This window comes from Suncus etruscus, chromosome 9, assembly GCF_024139225.1.
Source record: "Suncus etruscus isolate mSunEtr1 chromosome 9, mSunEtr1.pri.cur, whole genome shotgun sequence".
In the NCBI taxonomy this organism is placed as follows: Eukaryota; Metazoa; Chordata; class Mammalia; order Eulipotyphla; family Soricidae; genus Suncus; species Suncus etruscus.
The window spans coordinates 104,840,153-104,855,696 of record NC_064856.1 but is presented as its reverse complement, the minus strand read 5'-3'; the positions used below and the strand labels follow the sequence as shown (position 1 = coordinate 104,855,696).

General features: G+C 52.1%; 1 protein-coding gene across 1 annotated transcript; it reads right to left on the bottom strand.

Annotated features, from left to right (window-relative positions):
- Positions 1–3,470: 3,470 nt before the first annotated feature.
- On the bottom strand, positions 3,471–13,194 carry CD5 (CD5 molecule). The gene is made up of 8 exons (XM_049779914.1): positions 12,951–13,194; positions 12,324–12,386; positions 11,831–12,163; positions 7,914–8,195; positions 6,855–6,980; positions 5,534–5,587; positions 4,149–4,262; positions 3,471–3,559 (listed from the first exon to the last, which is right to left on the bottom strand). Exons 1-8 carry the CDS (start codon positions 13,177–13,179, stop codon positions 3,471–3,473), a joined length of 1,290 nt encoding a protein of 429 aa, XP_049635871.1. The 5' UTR covers positions 13,180–13,194.
- Between the last annotated feature and the right edge of the window lie 2,350 nt (positions 13,195–15,544).

Genomic DNA, 15,544 nt, shown 5'->3' with positions numbered 1-15,544 from the left:
AGGGGGGCAGAAGGTCACTTTGATTCCCATCCCTTCCCATCCCTAGAGCTCTGTAATCCGTATATTTCCCCTCTCTGGTGCTCCTCTGCTGATCCACCTACTTCTTACAGCAATCTCATTGCTGGGGGTGTCTGGGCGTGCAGCACCAGCAGATTTCACTAGTGGGCGTGTGAGCTCCAGTCTGGCCCTAGCAGTGTTGCAATCCTGCCCCCTGCTGGGCTCACGGCAGATCGACAGTCTGTCTGCTAACCCTAACCCAGAAAACCCCGGGTAAGGTGGGGAATCTTGCCATACATTTTGTCAACAGGCTCAGGGCCTATCAGGCCACTAGGTGAGGTGCTACCACCTGCCCCCTCAGCTGTCCCCCAGAGCCTTGCAGGTTATGAAACTGGAAGGGTGCCTTTTGGCAGCTTTGGGGATTGTGGTGGGGTCTGATTTCCAATGGGCCTCGAGCCATGGCTGCTTTCCGTTGCCTGCAAATTGGCCCGGGCAGGCTGCTCTTGGGTGATGTCCAGAGATACCAGTAGTGATCACTGCTTCGTATTTGGCCAGGCTGTGTGTGTGTGTGTGTGTGTGTGTGTGTGTGTGTGTGTATGAAACCGCCTGGGTCCTCAATTATTTTTGTTGTGGGCGGAGGGCAGGGGTGCTCAGGAGCCCAGGGATCACTCCTAAAGTGCTTAAGGGGCCATATGTGGTGCCAGGGATCATATCTGTTCTGACTGCATTGCAAGGCCAGTAAGTGCCTTATCCCCTCTCCCATCTCCCATCTCTCCAGCTCTGCTGATTAATTTTTGCCTGCCAGTGCTCGGGTTACTCCTGATGGGTCCCTTGGGAGACCCATATGGGATGCTGGAGATTGAACCCAGGTCTCCCACTTGCAAGGCAAACACATTACCTGCTATACTATTGCTTCGGCCCCTGCTTATTAATTTTTAATCAGATATTTTTAAACCAGTTAATATAAGAGAGTGAAAAGTTCTACTGATTGAAAACTTAGTTTAAAAGTAGTTGAAAAGGCTATTTAAGGGGCCGGGCGGTGGCGCTAAAGGTAAGGTGCCTGCCTTGCCTGCGCTAGCCTTGGACGGACCATGGTCCGATCCCCCGGTGTCCCATATGTCCCCCAAGCCAGGAGCAACTTCTGAGCACATAGCCAGGAGTAACCCCTGAGCGTTACCGGGTGTGGCCCAAAACCCCCCCCCCCCCAAAAAAAAAAGAAAAGGCTATTTAAGTTCATAATTAGGGACTGGAGCAATAGCACAGCAGGTAGGACACTTGCCTTGCATACAACTGGCCTGATTTGATCCCTGGTATTACATATATCAGACCCCATATGGTCCCATGAGCCTGCCAGGGGGATCCCTAAGTGCAGAGCCAGGAAGAAGCCCTGTGTGGCCCAGAAACCAAAAAGAAAAAGAGAAGTTGATAAATGGTGGCTCACAGGCTATGGTGAGCTGCTCTAACTTCGTATACCAATGCCATGAACTTTAACCCGGCCGGAACCGTGTTACCTAAATGATAATAATTGGGAGCAATCAGTCACACTCAGCTGGGATCAGGGCTACTCCTGCTGAGTCTGCACTTAGGGATCACTCCTGGCACTGTTTGGGGGACCATATGTGGTACCAGGGTTCCAACGGGTGTTAATTGCATGCAAGGAAAGCTGCCTTAACCCGGGTGTCTCTTCAGCTGACCCTAAATTTGATCCTTTGTTTTGTTTTTGTTTTTGGGGTCACACCCAGCGATGCTCAGGGGTTACTCCTGGCTGTCTGCTCAGAAATAGCTCCTGGCAGGCATGGGGGGAACCATATGGGACACCGGGATTCAAACTAATCACCTTTGGTCCTGGATCGGCTGCTTGCAAGGCAAACACCGCTGTGCTATCTCTCCGGGCCCATTGATTCATATTTATTTTGGTTTTAGGGGCACCACTGGCTGTCTGCAAGGGCTACTCATGGGGGAACTCAGGGACAGAAACCCTGATAAAAATCCAGGTCTCCTGCATGGGAACGAAACCTGCCTCAGCCTTCAGCACTTTGGGGTGTCCCCATCACCCATTTGGGAATCCCCAATGTAAGCTATGGAAGTCACCTGTCCCCCAGAATAGATACCAGGTCAGACAGAGCCTTGGAGAGGCCCCTTGGAACAATCTTTTGTCCACAGCACTCCCGAACCAGGGCCAGGACAGCTTTGTGGGGAGACTGGTGCTCACCCACCCTTTTGTGTCCTCACTTTCTGTGACTTCCATATGAGGACAAAGTGCCAGAGATCGGGGCAGCACACTCAGATGTTTCTGGGGTCAGGTGGGTAACAGAACTTGGGCGTTTTGGGAACCCCAAGTGGGCACTCCCTGGTGACAGTGTATGCAATTATATATATCTTTGCACATTGTGCACTTGTGATGGATACATGCATGTGTGTGATCACACTCATGTATTAGGTATGTGTAGTTCTCATGTGCGCATGAAATCTGCATGCATGCAAGCTTGTGCAACCTACCCACACTTGTACATGTATGTGTGTGCACTTCCCCTAGTCTGCCCTGTTTCTTCTCCACAGTCACTCTGTTCTTGGGTGTCTGTCTGAGCTCTCAGTGGATGCAGAGCCAGGGTTGGCGTCTCCTGAGGGGCTCCCGTGCACTGAACCCCAAGTTCCTGGGGCCTGCAGATGGAGCAGCCCAGGCACCTGGATTAGGTGTGTGGCTCTGGCCCATTGAGCCTTTGGTGGGTGAAGGATGCATCACTCCTCTCCTTGCAGTTGTCACTAGGCTGGACCCAAGGGTTGCTGATGTCCACTGGTATGACAGCCATGAACCCCTGTTTTTTTAGCGGTGCCTAAAAGCGGGGGACAGAGAGGTCAGGAGTGGGGAGTAGCCAGGACAGGGTTCTGGGCCAGGCAGCTGTTATATCGTGGTAACTGACCCCCAAATCCCTTCCCATGGTCACCCCCATGTGGAACAGGATAGAAGAGGCTGAACCCCCCAAACCTCAGGATGGACAAAAATTTTTATTTACAAAGAACGTGAGAAACTCACTAAGACCCTACCAATCCTGAAGACCTTCATGCCAGTCGTGGTGGGGGTGTTGGGGGACCCCACTTCCACAGGAAAGGGTGCTTGGGCTGGTGTCCTTAAGGATCTGGCCCTTTCCAGTGGCCATCCTGGGAGGAGCCCCTGGGTAGGGTAGGAGGTAAATGGAGTAGAAAGAGCTGCTTGGGAGTAGAGACTGAACCCTGAGTGGTGGACAGGACCCCTACTCTTGCTTTCTGGGGCTTCCTGGTTCTGGTTCTGCAGGGTGAGAAAGGAGGACCTCAAGCTAGATGAGGTTCAGGGGTTCAGGCAGGCCCCAGGCCCCTCATCCTCCTAAGCTCTCTGGGGGTGATGTGGGAGAGGCGCTGGGCTCCCACTATTTGGTGAGGCCCCCCACTGGGGTGGACAGTGGGGGGCGGTGCAGGGCAGGTAGGGGTCCCCATTCCTATAGTCTCTGGGTCATGTGCAGATCATAGTCGCTGTCAGAGGAGTTGTCGGGCTGGACCGAGGCACGGTGCAGGGCACCCTCCAGAGCTGCGAGAGATGGGAGATGGGATATAGGACATGGGGTAGGGGGACACAGCACACACCACATCACACCATGCCATGTCATAGCACACACACCACAGCACCACATCATGGCATGCCACACCACACACATCATACCATGTTATACCATGCACACGACAATATGCACATGAAACCACATGACAACATGCTAGGCCACACATCATGCCATACTAGCATGATGCACACATTGCATCATGCTAAACATACCACACACCATGCAACATCATGTCATGCCACACAGCACGAAACATCCCGTTCCAGATGTTTCCCAAGTTTCTGGCCAGCATATCTGAATCCCTCAACCCCCCTTGCCCTCAGGCAAACTGGGGCTCTCCAGAAAGTGCCAGGCAGAGAGGGGCCCTCAACAGCTCCTTTTGGCTTCCAGGAAACCCAGGGCCTTTGGTTCAGCCTGCTAGCTGCAGAGACTCAGCTCAGGGCAAGGCTGGGGACTAGATCAGAACATTGTCTCCTGCTGGGGAGATCAGGGTGTGTTTCTGGCCCCCCACCCAATGATCCCCTGCAACCCTGGTGTGGCTTGGGCACCCGGGCTCACCTGGGTATGCGGAGCAGGCACTGCTGGGAGGTTGGCTGTACTCATTCTCCATGGCAGGGGCAGCGGAGTCTGTCGGGGAGCGCACGGTGGCCGTGTGGTTGCGATGGAAAGACACTGAAACAGAGAGAAGCAGGAGCCGTGCTCAGAGGGCGTCCCTTTCCCCATCCTGTTTCTTGTGCTCATAGGGTTGGGGTGGGGGACGGGGGGCCCCCCTCCCAAAACCTGCCCTTCTTTGGGGGGTGGCTCAGTGCTGCAGAATCAGACTTTCAGTGCAGCGTGGGGCTGCCCCCCTCAAGCCTTCTGCCCTCAGTCAGCAGCATTTATGAATGTGTCATTGGATAGAAGTGATGGGCAAGTACAGACCCTGTCCTTTCAGCGTGGGGGGGTGGCTGGGGCATCTATAAACATCTATAAAACAGACTTGAGGGGCTGGAGTAGAGTGGGGAGGTTGCCTGCTTTGCACACAGCCAACCAGGGTTCGATTCCCCGGCATATACTTGCTTTTGAGATACCCTCAGCAGTGATCAGGTCTAGGAATGGATCCCAGGTCAGCTGCATGCAAGGCGACTGGCTGCCTTGACTTTGCTCTGTCTCTCTTGCTCATGCCTGATCTGTTTTTATTTTTATTTTTGCAGTGCAGAGATGAAGCCCAGGGCCTCACACAGGCCAAGCCTGTGCTTCATACTACTGAGCTACATCCCCTGGGGAATGTGTGTGTGTGTGAGTGTGTGTGTGTGTGTGTGTGTGTGTGTGTGTGTGTGTGTGTGTGTGTTTGGGCCACACCCTGCAGTGTTCAGGGTTACTCCTGGCTCTGCACTTAGAAATCACTCCTGGTTGACTCAGGGAACCATATGGGATGCCGAGAATCAAATCTGCTGCGTGCAAGGCAAACACCTTCCATGCTGTGTTATTGCTCTGGCCTCACTGCCCAACTCAAGGCTTTGGAGATGAGCTAACTGAAGCTGAACTTTCGATCTCAAATATCCAGAGAGAAGGGAAGGAAATGAGTGGGGTTTTAGAGCAGTTTCTCAACCCTAAGCCCTGGCCCCCCCTGCCGGGTCAGCCCCAGGACATTCCAAGGAGGCCACAGATAAGAAGCTTGTAAGTGGGCAAGACTAGGTGGGGGTCAACCAGTCAGCAGGGCTTGGAGGGTGGTGGTGGGGAGCAGGAGGGAAGCCAGGCTGGAGAAGGGCAGAGGAATGGCCCCTCAACGCTGGCTCAGGCAAAGCCTCTAGGGTCAGGCAGCCCCATTGACACTTCCACCAAGTGTGGTGGCGGTCATAGGCCACAAGCAGCTGTGGGCCTGTCTGTGGTCAGACCTGAGCCTTGGTCTGCCTCCTGCCCAGTCCTGAACATGCAGGGTGGGGGCCCCAAAAGACACGTACTGTTCTGACTCATCTCCGTGGGGCCGATCCACTGGCGCTTTTTCTTCTGGCGGACTGAGGGACAGAGACAGGAAGCAAGTGAGGCAGTGGAGGGAGGTTGGAGGCCCAGCTAAGCTGCAGGATGAGGGAGTTTCAGGTGGGTCTTGCCCTTTGTTTCATGTCTCCTCCCTTGTCCGGGGTGCTGCAGAACCAGTAGAATCCACCGGAGCGTTCGTGTAGGGAGCAGCCGGCCTGCGCATGCCCACTTTGGGATTCCGCTGTCCAGTTCCCATGCCCCCATCACTTTCTTTTGTTGTTTATTTGTTTTGGGGCCACACCCAGCATTACTCAGGGGTTACTACTGGCTCTACACTCAGAAATCTCTCCTGACAAGCTCAGGGATTATATGGGATGCTGGGAATCGAACCTGGGTCCACCCAAGGCGAACACCCTAATACTGTGCTATCTTGCTCTGGCCCTCTTTTTCTTTTTCTTTTCTTTCTTTTCTTTCCTTCCTTCCTTCCTTCATTCCTTCCTTCCTTCCTTCCTTCCTTCCTTCCTTGCCTTCCTTCCTTCCTTCCTTCCTTCCTTCCCTCCTTCCTTCCTTTCTTCCTATCCTTCCTTCCTTCCTTCCTTCCTTCTTCCTTCCTCCTTCCCCCCTTCCTTCCTCCCTTCCTTCCCTTCCTTCTTCCCCTTCCTCCTCCTCCTTCTTTTCTCCTTCTTTCTTCCATTTTTGTTTGTTTGTTTCTTTGTTTTTGGGCCACACCCAGCATCACTCAGGGGTTACTACTGGCTCTTCACTCAGAAATCGCTCCTGGCAGGCTTGGAGGACCAAATGGGATGCCGGGGATGGGACTCAAGTTCATCCTGGGTCGGCCACATGAAAGGCAAACGCTCTACCACTGTGCTATCCCAAAGGCCCCAGCCATCACTTTCTTATCTTTGAACAATCTCTTCGGGGCTTTGCAGGCCAAGGGCCACCCCTCCCTTGGAGCCCTCTCTGACTGTCCCCTCCTTGGTGGATGAGAAGATGGAGACTCAGACCGATGTGGCACCCTCACACCCTGAGTGATGGGGGAAGGTGGGGATGGCCCAGTGCTCCTGTCTCCCAAGGTCCGAGGCCATGTGACCTGCCCCCTTGGACCGGGGCTGAGTCTGATTGGACACTCCATTTCCTGTGACTTCAGGAAGGAAATAGCCAGCGGGCAGTGGAGGGGCAGGCTGGCAGGTGAACAGAGGTGCCCTGGGCTGACTCTGCTGGGGGGATCCTTCCCTTTAAAGCCCCGATACCCCCCCCCCCCAGCCCCGGGCTGGAAGGCAATGGATGGGTTCCTGCACATACGTTTCTTCATCAGCTTCCTGTAGGCCATGGGCCCGAACATGGCCAGCAGCACTGCCGCCAGCACAAGACCCAGGATGATGCTCAGAATGGTGCCTGCGCCCAGACCCACGGGGTTTGGATCCTGGCCTAGAGTGAGGGACACAGTAGTTAGAGGGGACCAGAGAGAAGCTGCCATCTTCCTGGCTGCCTCAGAAGTCCAAGGATAGGAGTGGGAGGAAGCTCTGTGGGATTGTCAATCCACCTGTTTCTAGAATTCTCGGCTACTCATTCCTCCAATAATCGATGCTTTTCCAGATATATCTACTTTGAAATAACTATTTTGCTACCATATGACAGGAATCACTTTGCTAGCAATATAAGCCAATATCCATCCATCTGTCCACCTACTCACCAACTCATCATCCATTTAGCAACAGAAATAACACATACATAGAACTCATATTTTCTCTTTTTCCACATTTATTCACCCACCCACTCATCATTCATCCTTCAATTTACTTTTACTCATCCTTCCACCCATTGACCCACTCACTCATCCATTAATGCATCTATTCCCATCTATCCTTCCTTCCATCCATCCATCTACTCATCATCAATCCATCCATTCATCCATCCATCCACCTATCCACCTGTCCACCCATTTACCCATATGTTCATCCACCCATCCACCTATGATCAATCCATTTGTCCATCCATCCATCCATCCACCCACCCACCCACCTATCCATCCATCCATCCATCCATCCACCCATTTCTCTGCATTTGTTACTCAGTTGCCATTACTTAACAGTAAAGCAAGTATCTACCATCTATCTCTTGCTTTTCTGTCTTGCATTCTTCAAAGAGAGAGGAAGACAGGATGCAGAGTTCTAGAATTCATCCAATCTCCTGCTTAGGGTTCCTGCTCATTGCTGACTGGGTTCTTCCTTGTTGCTCCCTTCCCGCTTCCCATGTTATCTCTCCACACCCTCTGTCTAGCTCTGTCTAGTTTCCAGGACTGTTATTCCTAGAGAGGACCCAGGAGTGGTCTCTGTATCTTGACTGGCTCTGCCTACTTACATGTGACGAACACCTTCTTGCAGCGGACTCTCTTCTTCAGCAGGTGGCACTGGGACAGCTTCTCCTGGGAACACAGGTACCCTGGGGAGTTCTCACTGGCTTCCAGTATTCGGTAGGATCTGAACTGGCCACACTTCTGTTCCTGGCACACCTCCTCCCACCGTGCTGGGGACCTGGAGGAGCTGCACAGCGCCTCCCACTGGCCATCCTGCCGCACCTCCACGGACCCCGCACATGGGCTGCTGCCCCCTACCAGGCGGCTTTGCACCTGGGGCTGGAACCCTGTGGGGCAGGAAGCAGTGGGTTTGGAGGTTCAGAAGATGCTGGTGGGGGGGGGGGCAGAGAGATAGCACAGCAGTAGGGCATTTGCTTTGCATGCAGCCGACCCACAACGGACAGTGGTTTGATTCCCAGCATCCCATATGGTCCCCGAGCCTGCCAGGAGTGATTTCTGAGTGAAGAGCCAAGAGTAACCCCTGAGAACCGCCGCCAGGTGTGACCCAAAAACCAAAAACCAAACCAAACCAAAACAACAACAAAAGAAGATGCTTGCTTAGTGATAAGTCTGCTAGCCTGGGGTCAATCACAAAGCAAAACAGGGATGGAGGAGCTGCTTTCCCTGTGTCCTTCCCTCCTGCTACTGTATCCCTGATCCTTTCTTCATTGATCTCTGGCCTGGACATCCGTGGGCAGTTCCTGGCAGCTCAGGCACTTCCGGTGGGGATGCCAATATCTTGCCATGGCCCAGTACTAGGGAGTCACCGAGAGAGAGCTGCAGGACATACTCTCAGAAAAAGCCTCATCCGAGGAGTTTTGAAAAAGGGAAAACAGAGGCTGGATCGATAGCACAGCAGGGAGGACGTTTGCCTTGCATGTAGTCAATCCAGGTTCGATCCCCAGCATCATATATGGTCTCCCAAGCCCGCCAAGAGTAATTCTTGAGCACAGAGCAGGAGAAACCCCTGAGCACAGCTGGTGTGGCCCCTCCAAAAAGAAAGGGGAAACTGAGGCCCAGAGGTGGAACCACTTCCTGGTAATGCTGGATGGGGGAGGGCACTGCTGCAGCAGAAACTAAACTCACACATGTGTGTGTCAACATTTTCCTGGAGCTTCAGAGCCAAGACCCTCTCCAATATCTCCCCAAACTCAGGTTAGAGTCAGGTGTGAATGCTGTTGTGCTGTTTTGGGCCGTTTCCATAGCAACGACATCCTCAAAGCTCGGGTAAATTGTCCTTTTTTTTTTTTTTTTTTAGCAAGCCAAGGGTTTGAGCTGGGCTGCTGGCCCGTAAGGCCTCAGTTTCTGGGGAGCACGTGGAGAAACACCCTGCAAGCAGGAAGGCCTGTGTACCCTCATCAGGCTTTAGTCTGTCACAGGGGCTGCTTTCCGCCCACATCTGGGGGAGGAGAGTGGGGAAGTTTGCATCCTTTCTTTTCTGTTGTTTTGTTTTGGGGTCACACCCAGCAATGCTCAGGGGTTACTCCTGGCTCTATGCTCAAGACTCACTCCTCAAGTTTCTCAGAGGACTATGTGGAATGCCAGGGATTGAACCTGGGTCAGCTGCAAGCAAGGCAAGTTTGCTACCTGCTGTGCATCTCTATGGCCCCGTAGTCTACATTTCTAATCACCAGTCTGACCAAGCATCCTCAATTTAGTCGCTGGCTCTCGAGGGGTGGTCCCCTCACCACTACCAGGGCTCAGAAATCTTGGTCAAGATCTGAGTTTTTTCAGACCTAGGTTCTTCCATTCCTCAGCTAAATACAGCACCCAGTTCTCCCCACTGTGAGGAGGAGACTGTCAGGAGGGCTAAGCACAGCAGGGAGGGCCTTTGCCTTGCATATGGACAACCCAGAGTCTATCCCTGGCATGCACATGGTCCCCTAAGGAGTAGCTGCTGCTACTCCTTCCTTCCTTCCTTCCTTCCTTCCTTCCTTCCTTCCTTCCTTCCTTCCTTCCTTCCTTCCTTCCTTCTTCCTTCCTTCCTTCCTTCCTTCCTTCCTTCCTTCCTTCCTTCCTTCCTTCCTTCCTTCCATTCTTTCTTTCTTTCTTTCTTTCTTTCTTTCTTTCTTTTCTTTCTTTCTTCTTTCTTTATTTCTTTCTTTCTTTCTTCCTCTCCTTTCTTTCTTTCTTTTCTTTCTTTCTTTCTTTCTTCTTTCTTTCTCTTCCTTCCTTCCTTCCTTCCTTCCTCCTTCCTTCCTTCCTTCCTTCCTTCCTTCCTTCCTTCCTTCCTTCCTTCCTTCCTTCCTTCCTTCCTTCCTTCCTTCCTTCCTTCCTTCCTTCTTTCTTTCTTTCTTTCTTTTCTTTCTTTCTTTCTTCTCCTTCTCCTTTTCCTTCTTTCTTCTTCTTCCTCCTCCTCCTTCTTTCTTCTTCTTCTTTTCTTCTTCTCTTCTTCTTCTCTTCTTCTTCTTCTTCTTTCTTCTTCTTCTTCTTCTCCTCCTTCTTTCTTCTTCTCCTTCTCCTCCTTCTCCTCCTCCTCCTTCTCCTCCTCCTCCTCCTTCTTTCTTCTTTTTTTTTTTTTTTGGTTTTTGGGCCACACCCGGTAACGCTCAGGGGTTACTCCTGGCTATGCGCCCAGAAGTCGCTCCTGGCTTGGGGGACCATATGGGACACCGGGGGATCGAACCGCGGTCCGTCCAAGGCTAGCGCAGGCAAAGGCAGGCACCTTACCTCTTTGCGCCACCCCCGCCCGGCCCCTCTCCTTCTTTTTTCTTCTTCTTCTTCTCTTCTTCTTCTTCTTCTTCTTCTTCTTCTTCTTCTTCTTCTTCTTCTTCTTCTTCTTGTTCTTCTTCTTCTTCTTCTTCTTCTTCTCCTCCTCCTCCTCCTCCTCCTTCCTCTCCTTCTTCCTCTCCTTCTCCTCCTCCTCCTTCTTCTTCTCCTTCTTTTCCTCTTCTTCCTCTTCTTCTTCTTCTTCTTCTTCTTCTTCTTCTTCTTCTTCTTCTCTTCTTCTTCTCCCTCTTCCTCCTCTTCCTCCTCTTCCTCTTCTTTTTCTCCTCCTCCTCTTCTTTATTATGTTTTTTTGGGGGCTACACCCAGTGGTTACTCCTGATTATGCACTCAGAAATTGCTCCTGGCTTGGGGGACCATATGGGATGCCAGGGATCGAACCATGGTTTGTCCTGGGTAGACTGTGTGCAAGGAAAATATCTCAGGCCCTGTTTCTGAGCACAGAGTCAGGAGTAACCCCTGAGAACCACTGGGTGTGAACCAAAAAAAAAAAAAAAAAGACTGGGGAATGGTCCTGACAGCTCTATCATTTGGTCCAAAGCCTCCAGAATCCCAGCTCAGCCTACTCCCTCCAGGCTGGCTGAGCCTCTTTCTGAACCGAATGTCTCCTTGCCCAGGCCCCGAGGATCCTGGCTTTGGGGTCTCACAGAAAAGCCTCACCCAGCCCAGCACTGCCATGGGGAGGCCAGCAGCCTGGTCCCTGCAGGAAGCCGGTGGTCTGCTCTGGTCTCTCTCCTCTATACCTTGAGCCCTTGTATCTCCTCGAGACTCACATATTTACAGTTCCTTTCTGGCAAAACTCTTCTTCTTTTTTTTATTTTTGGATCACACCCAGCGGCGCTCAGGGGTTCCTCCTGGCTCTGTGCTCAGAAATCACCCTTGGCAGGCTCGGGGGACCATATGGGGTGCTGGGATTCGAACTGCCATCTGTCCTGTGTTGGTTGCGTGCAAAGCAAATGCCTTACTGTTGTAATCGCTCCAGCTCCAAGATTCATCCCTTCTGAGTGCTCCCTGCCCCTGGGGCCTGGGGAGCAAACCGTACTCCTCACCTAAAAAGCCTTCTCCCTTTGCTCTCCCATCTCCAGGAAACCCAGCACCCCCACAAGGCATTCCCAATCCAGGGCACATTTCCACTGTGCCCTGTATCTTGGAAGCCAGCCCTGGACTTCCTCTGTGGGGCCCGAGTCTCACTCACCAGAGCAGAGCAGAGCGAGAGGCCTGCTGCTGTCCTGGGGCTGTGTCGGGATGAAGCATTGATCAGGGAAGGCGCAGCTGGCATTCCGGAGTCTCCAGCGAATGGGCAGGGGCTGACTGAGCGCTGGCTCCTGAGCCCTGGCTGTCTCATCTTCTGGAAGGTCCTTCACGAAGGAGCCACATTGGAGGGCCTCACAGATGCGGTTCTTGAGGCTGTGAGTCCTGTCCAGAGCCTCAAAGAGCACTGATCCGCCCAGGCCCCTGGCATAGAACTCCAGCAGACCCGCACAGTGCAGGCCCCAGGGGCCCGCCACCAGCTGTAGCCTGGGAGGAGCTGGGGGAGGGCAGAGAGGAGAGGGGGGCAGGTCTGAGTGCTGAGGGTCCTGAGCCACTTGTTCCCCGATCGCTGATGGCCAGTCCTGGACACACGGCGAGTGACAGACATGTCTGAAACTCATGGACTGGGGTTTCCTGGACACCCAGAATCCTCTTACCTGTGGGCTCCGGAGTTGTCACGGTTGGGGGGCTCGTGGGTGGAGGAGCCTTCTTTGGGGGTTCTGAAATGAGAATCTCTGGTGAGGTAGGCACAAGGGACTCTGGGAAGGAGGAATAGGGTGGGCAGGAGATGAGGCTATGGGCAGGATTGAGGGCATCTGGGCTGAAGGGTCCTTTAGGTTGCCTGGACCACACATGAATTTGTATGTATGTATGCATGAATGTATGTGTGTGTGTGTGTGTGTGAGAGAGAGAGAGAGTGAGAGAGAGAGAGATAAAATCTTGGAAGAAATAGAATAATGTGTGTGTCTTTGTGTCTTTGTATATGTGTTTGTGTGTATTTGTGTATGTCTATTTGTGTGTGTGTGTGTGTGTGTGTGTGTGTGCTTGTGCCAGGAACCTATCCCAGCCTCTTTCACTGTTGGGAACCCAGAGGTTTGCATGGCATAAACCAGTCTTGGTTTGTTTTCATCTTCCCAGACAGGCCTGCTTCAACCTCAGGCTACCCCCTGTGGTGTATGTTTGTCCAGGTAAGATGAGGCGAGCAGGGCATATAAATCAAGGTCCCCCCTTCCCACCGTGTGTGTGCCCAGGCTGAAAGTCCTTGTATGGCTGCTGTCACCCACCTTCACAGATGAGACTCAGGGACTTCCTTGAGATGCCTCTGCTGATGCTGCAGTTGTTGAAGGAACCCACTTGGCCCCAGCAGCTGAGCTGGTTCCTGGGTTGGCTGACGTGGGTGGAGTAGGCCAGGTCCACGGCCTCTCCACAGTTCAGCTTCTTGCAGAGCTTTGAGGCCTGTTTCAGATCGTCCTGGTGGTCGCTGCCCAGGCCCCAGCTCTTACTGTCCACCATGTATCGTGTGCTGTTTATATAAACTTCCACCTGGCCTTGGCAGGGTGAGCTTTTAATTTTGAGCTGCACTAATAATCCTAGGGTTCAAAATGGGGTGTAAGGGGAGGCCAGGAAAGGACAAGACCTCCCTGTCCCTTCCCGTCATCCCTGGTGCCTCCCGCCACTGTCATCCCAGACCTTGGGGTCCCTCTTTTGTTTTCCTTTGGGGTCATACCTGACAGTGATCAGGGATTACACCTAGCTCTGCTCTCAGGAATCACTCCAAGTGGGCTCAGGGTACCATATGGGATGCCAGGGATCGAACCTGGCTGGACCATGTGCAAGGCTAGTTCCCTACCCACTATCTGTCTCTCTTGGCTCTGATGGATCCCCAAAACTGGATACCAGGGAGATGATGTACAGAAACGTCCCAGGAGACAGTGGGCAAGGGGGGACTCTGTATCTTCTGTCCAGTGGAACTGCCAAGCCTGAATATCTTTTCTGTAGTAGAACTGAGATAGGCTTATTTCTTTCTCCCCAATCTCCTTCACCTTTAAAATCAATTTTATTGGGATTCTGTTTACAGCACAGAATACTTGCTTTGAGGCTACTGTTTCTGGGGACTTGTAACCATGTCCACCTCTACACTCTGGCGCCCAGAAACTCTGTCACTTCCCTGGATACAGCCTTTGGAAACAGTCACTCACAGCCCCCTCCAAACTTGTTTGTTTCTATCTCTGAGGTCAGAGGAAGGGAACCAGCAAGTGTGTGTCTATGTGTGTTATTGCCTGTGCCTGCAACTCCTTCCTCTATTTTTTATTTTATTTATTTATTTATTTTGGGTCACACCCAGCAGTTCAGGGGTTACTCCTGGCCCTCAGCAGGCTCAGGGGACCATATGGGATGCCAGGATTCGAACCACCGTCTTTCTGCATGCAAGGCAAATGATCTCTCCAGCCCCGACTCCTTCCTTTTTGATATGGGATTCTGGGGTTGTGGGACAGTTTTCCCCGATGTGAACATACCAGCACTGGCTCCTTTCCTTCCCCCAATGAGCAGCTCCAGATTTGGGCTACCTCAAGTAAGGCTGTGATCTCTGCTCATTTGTGTATGATTAAAAAAAAAAAAAAAAGGAAATTGGAGCCGGAGTGATAGCACAGCAGTAGGGCATTTGCCTTGCATGCGGCCAACACAGGACGGACCCCAGTTGGATTCCCGGCATCCCATCTGGTCCCCCCCAAGCCTGCCAGGAGCAATTTCTGAGCACAGAGCCAGGAGTAAACCCCTGAGTATAGGCCGCAAGGTATGACCCAAAAAACCAAAAGCAAAACTAAAAAAGAAAGAAAATGAAATTTGTGTGTCTATGGGGTCTTACTCCTGGCAGTGCTCCGAGGGCCATATTGAATTGGGTTCGTCTTCATGCAAGGGCAGTGCCTTAACCCCTGTACTATCTCTCTGGTTCTGAAAGTTTATTTTCTTTTTGGAGGGAAAGAGAAGAGTTTGGGCTGTACTAGCTGTGCTCAGAGCTGGATCAGTGCTCAGGGACCACTCCTGGTGAGGCGTGGGACCATATGTAGTAATAGGGATCAAATCAGGGTCAGCTGCACTCTCTGCTGTACTGTCTCTTCAGCTGTTGCCTCTTGCGGGCATCTGCCCCCCTTTATTTACCCAGAAAATAAATACCCATATCCATGGGTGAAATTGCTGGAAGAATCATAGGGATATAGCTTGTGTGTTTCAACACAGCCGAAGACAGGGAAAAACAAGAATCTATTTTTGGCGCTGAATGATAGTATAACTGGTAGGGAGATTGCTGTGTATGCTGCCGACCTGGCTTCACCCCTTGGCATCCTGTATGATCTCTTGAGCCCTCTAGGAGTTATCCCTGAATTCAGAGCCAGGAATTACCCTTGTACATTGCCAGATTTGGCCCCCAAACAAAAGGTTGGAAGACTGGGCTAGAGAGAGCCCACAGGGCTGAGCGCAGGGTTTTGCATATGGGGACCTAAGTTGGATCCACAGTAACACATGATCCTCTAAACACTTTTGGGGTGCCCTTCCTCAACCCCCCAACAATAAAAAAGAAAGGTTGCAAGGCTCCTTCACAGCAGGACCTTAGAGCTCTTCCAGGGTTGAGTGGCACATTCAGACAGTTCTTGGTAATGTGAAGTGTTCTTTCTGTCTGGTTCTAGAATATTCCAAGGAGCCTTAACCTCAAGGAACAAGAGTATCCACAGGACCAGGTTCCACAGACACTAGCCTCAAGGTTTAAGGCCTGACCTCGAAGCAGAACATGGCACAGATGTTACTGCTGTGGCTGCTAGTGTCTTGGGTGAAGGAGCCTCTGATTGGTTTTGAAATTGCAGAAACGGGAAAGTGCTTTCCT

What these genes read in the sequence shown, in the direction of transcription:
- CD5 (XM_049779914.1), bottom strand. Translation starts at nt 13,179, where the DNA reads ATGGTGGACAGTAAGAGCTGGGGCCTGGGCAGCGACCACCAGGACGAT. An exon ending in CAAGAAGGTGTTCGTCACAT is followed by an intron (nt 6,981 to 7,913) that starts GTAAGTAGGCAG and finishes CCCTCACTCTAG; the next exon opens with GCCAGGATCCAAACCCCGTG. An exon ending in CACGGAGATGAGTCAGAACA is followed by an intron (nt 4,263 to 5,533) that starts GTACGTGTCTTT and finishes TCTCTGTTTCAG; the next exon opens with TGTCTTTCCATCGCAACCAC.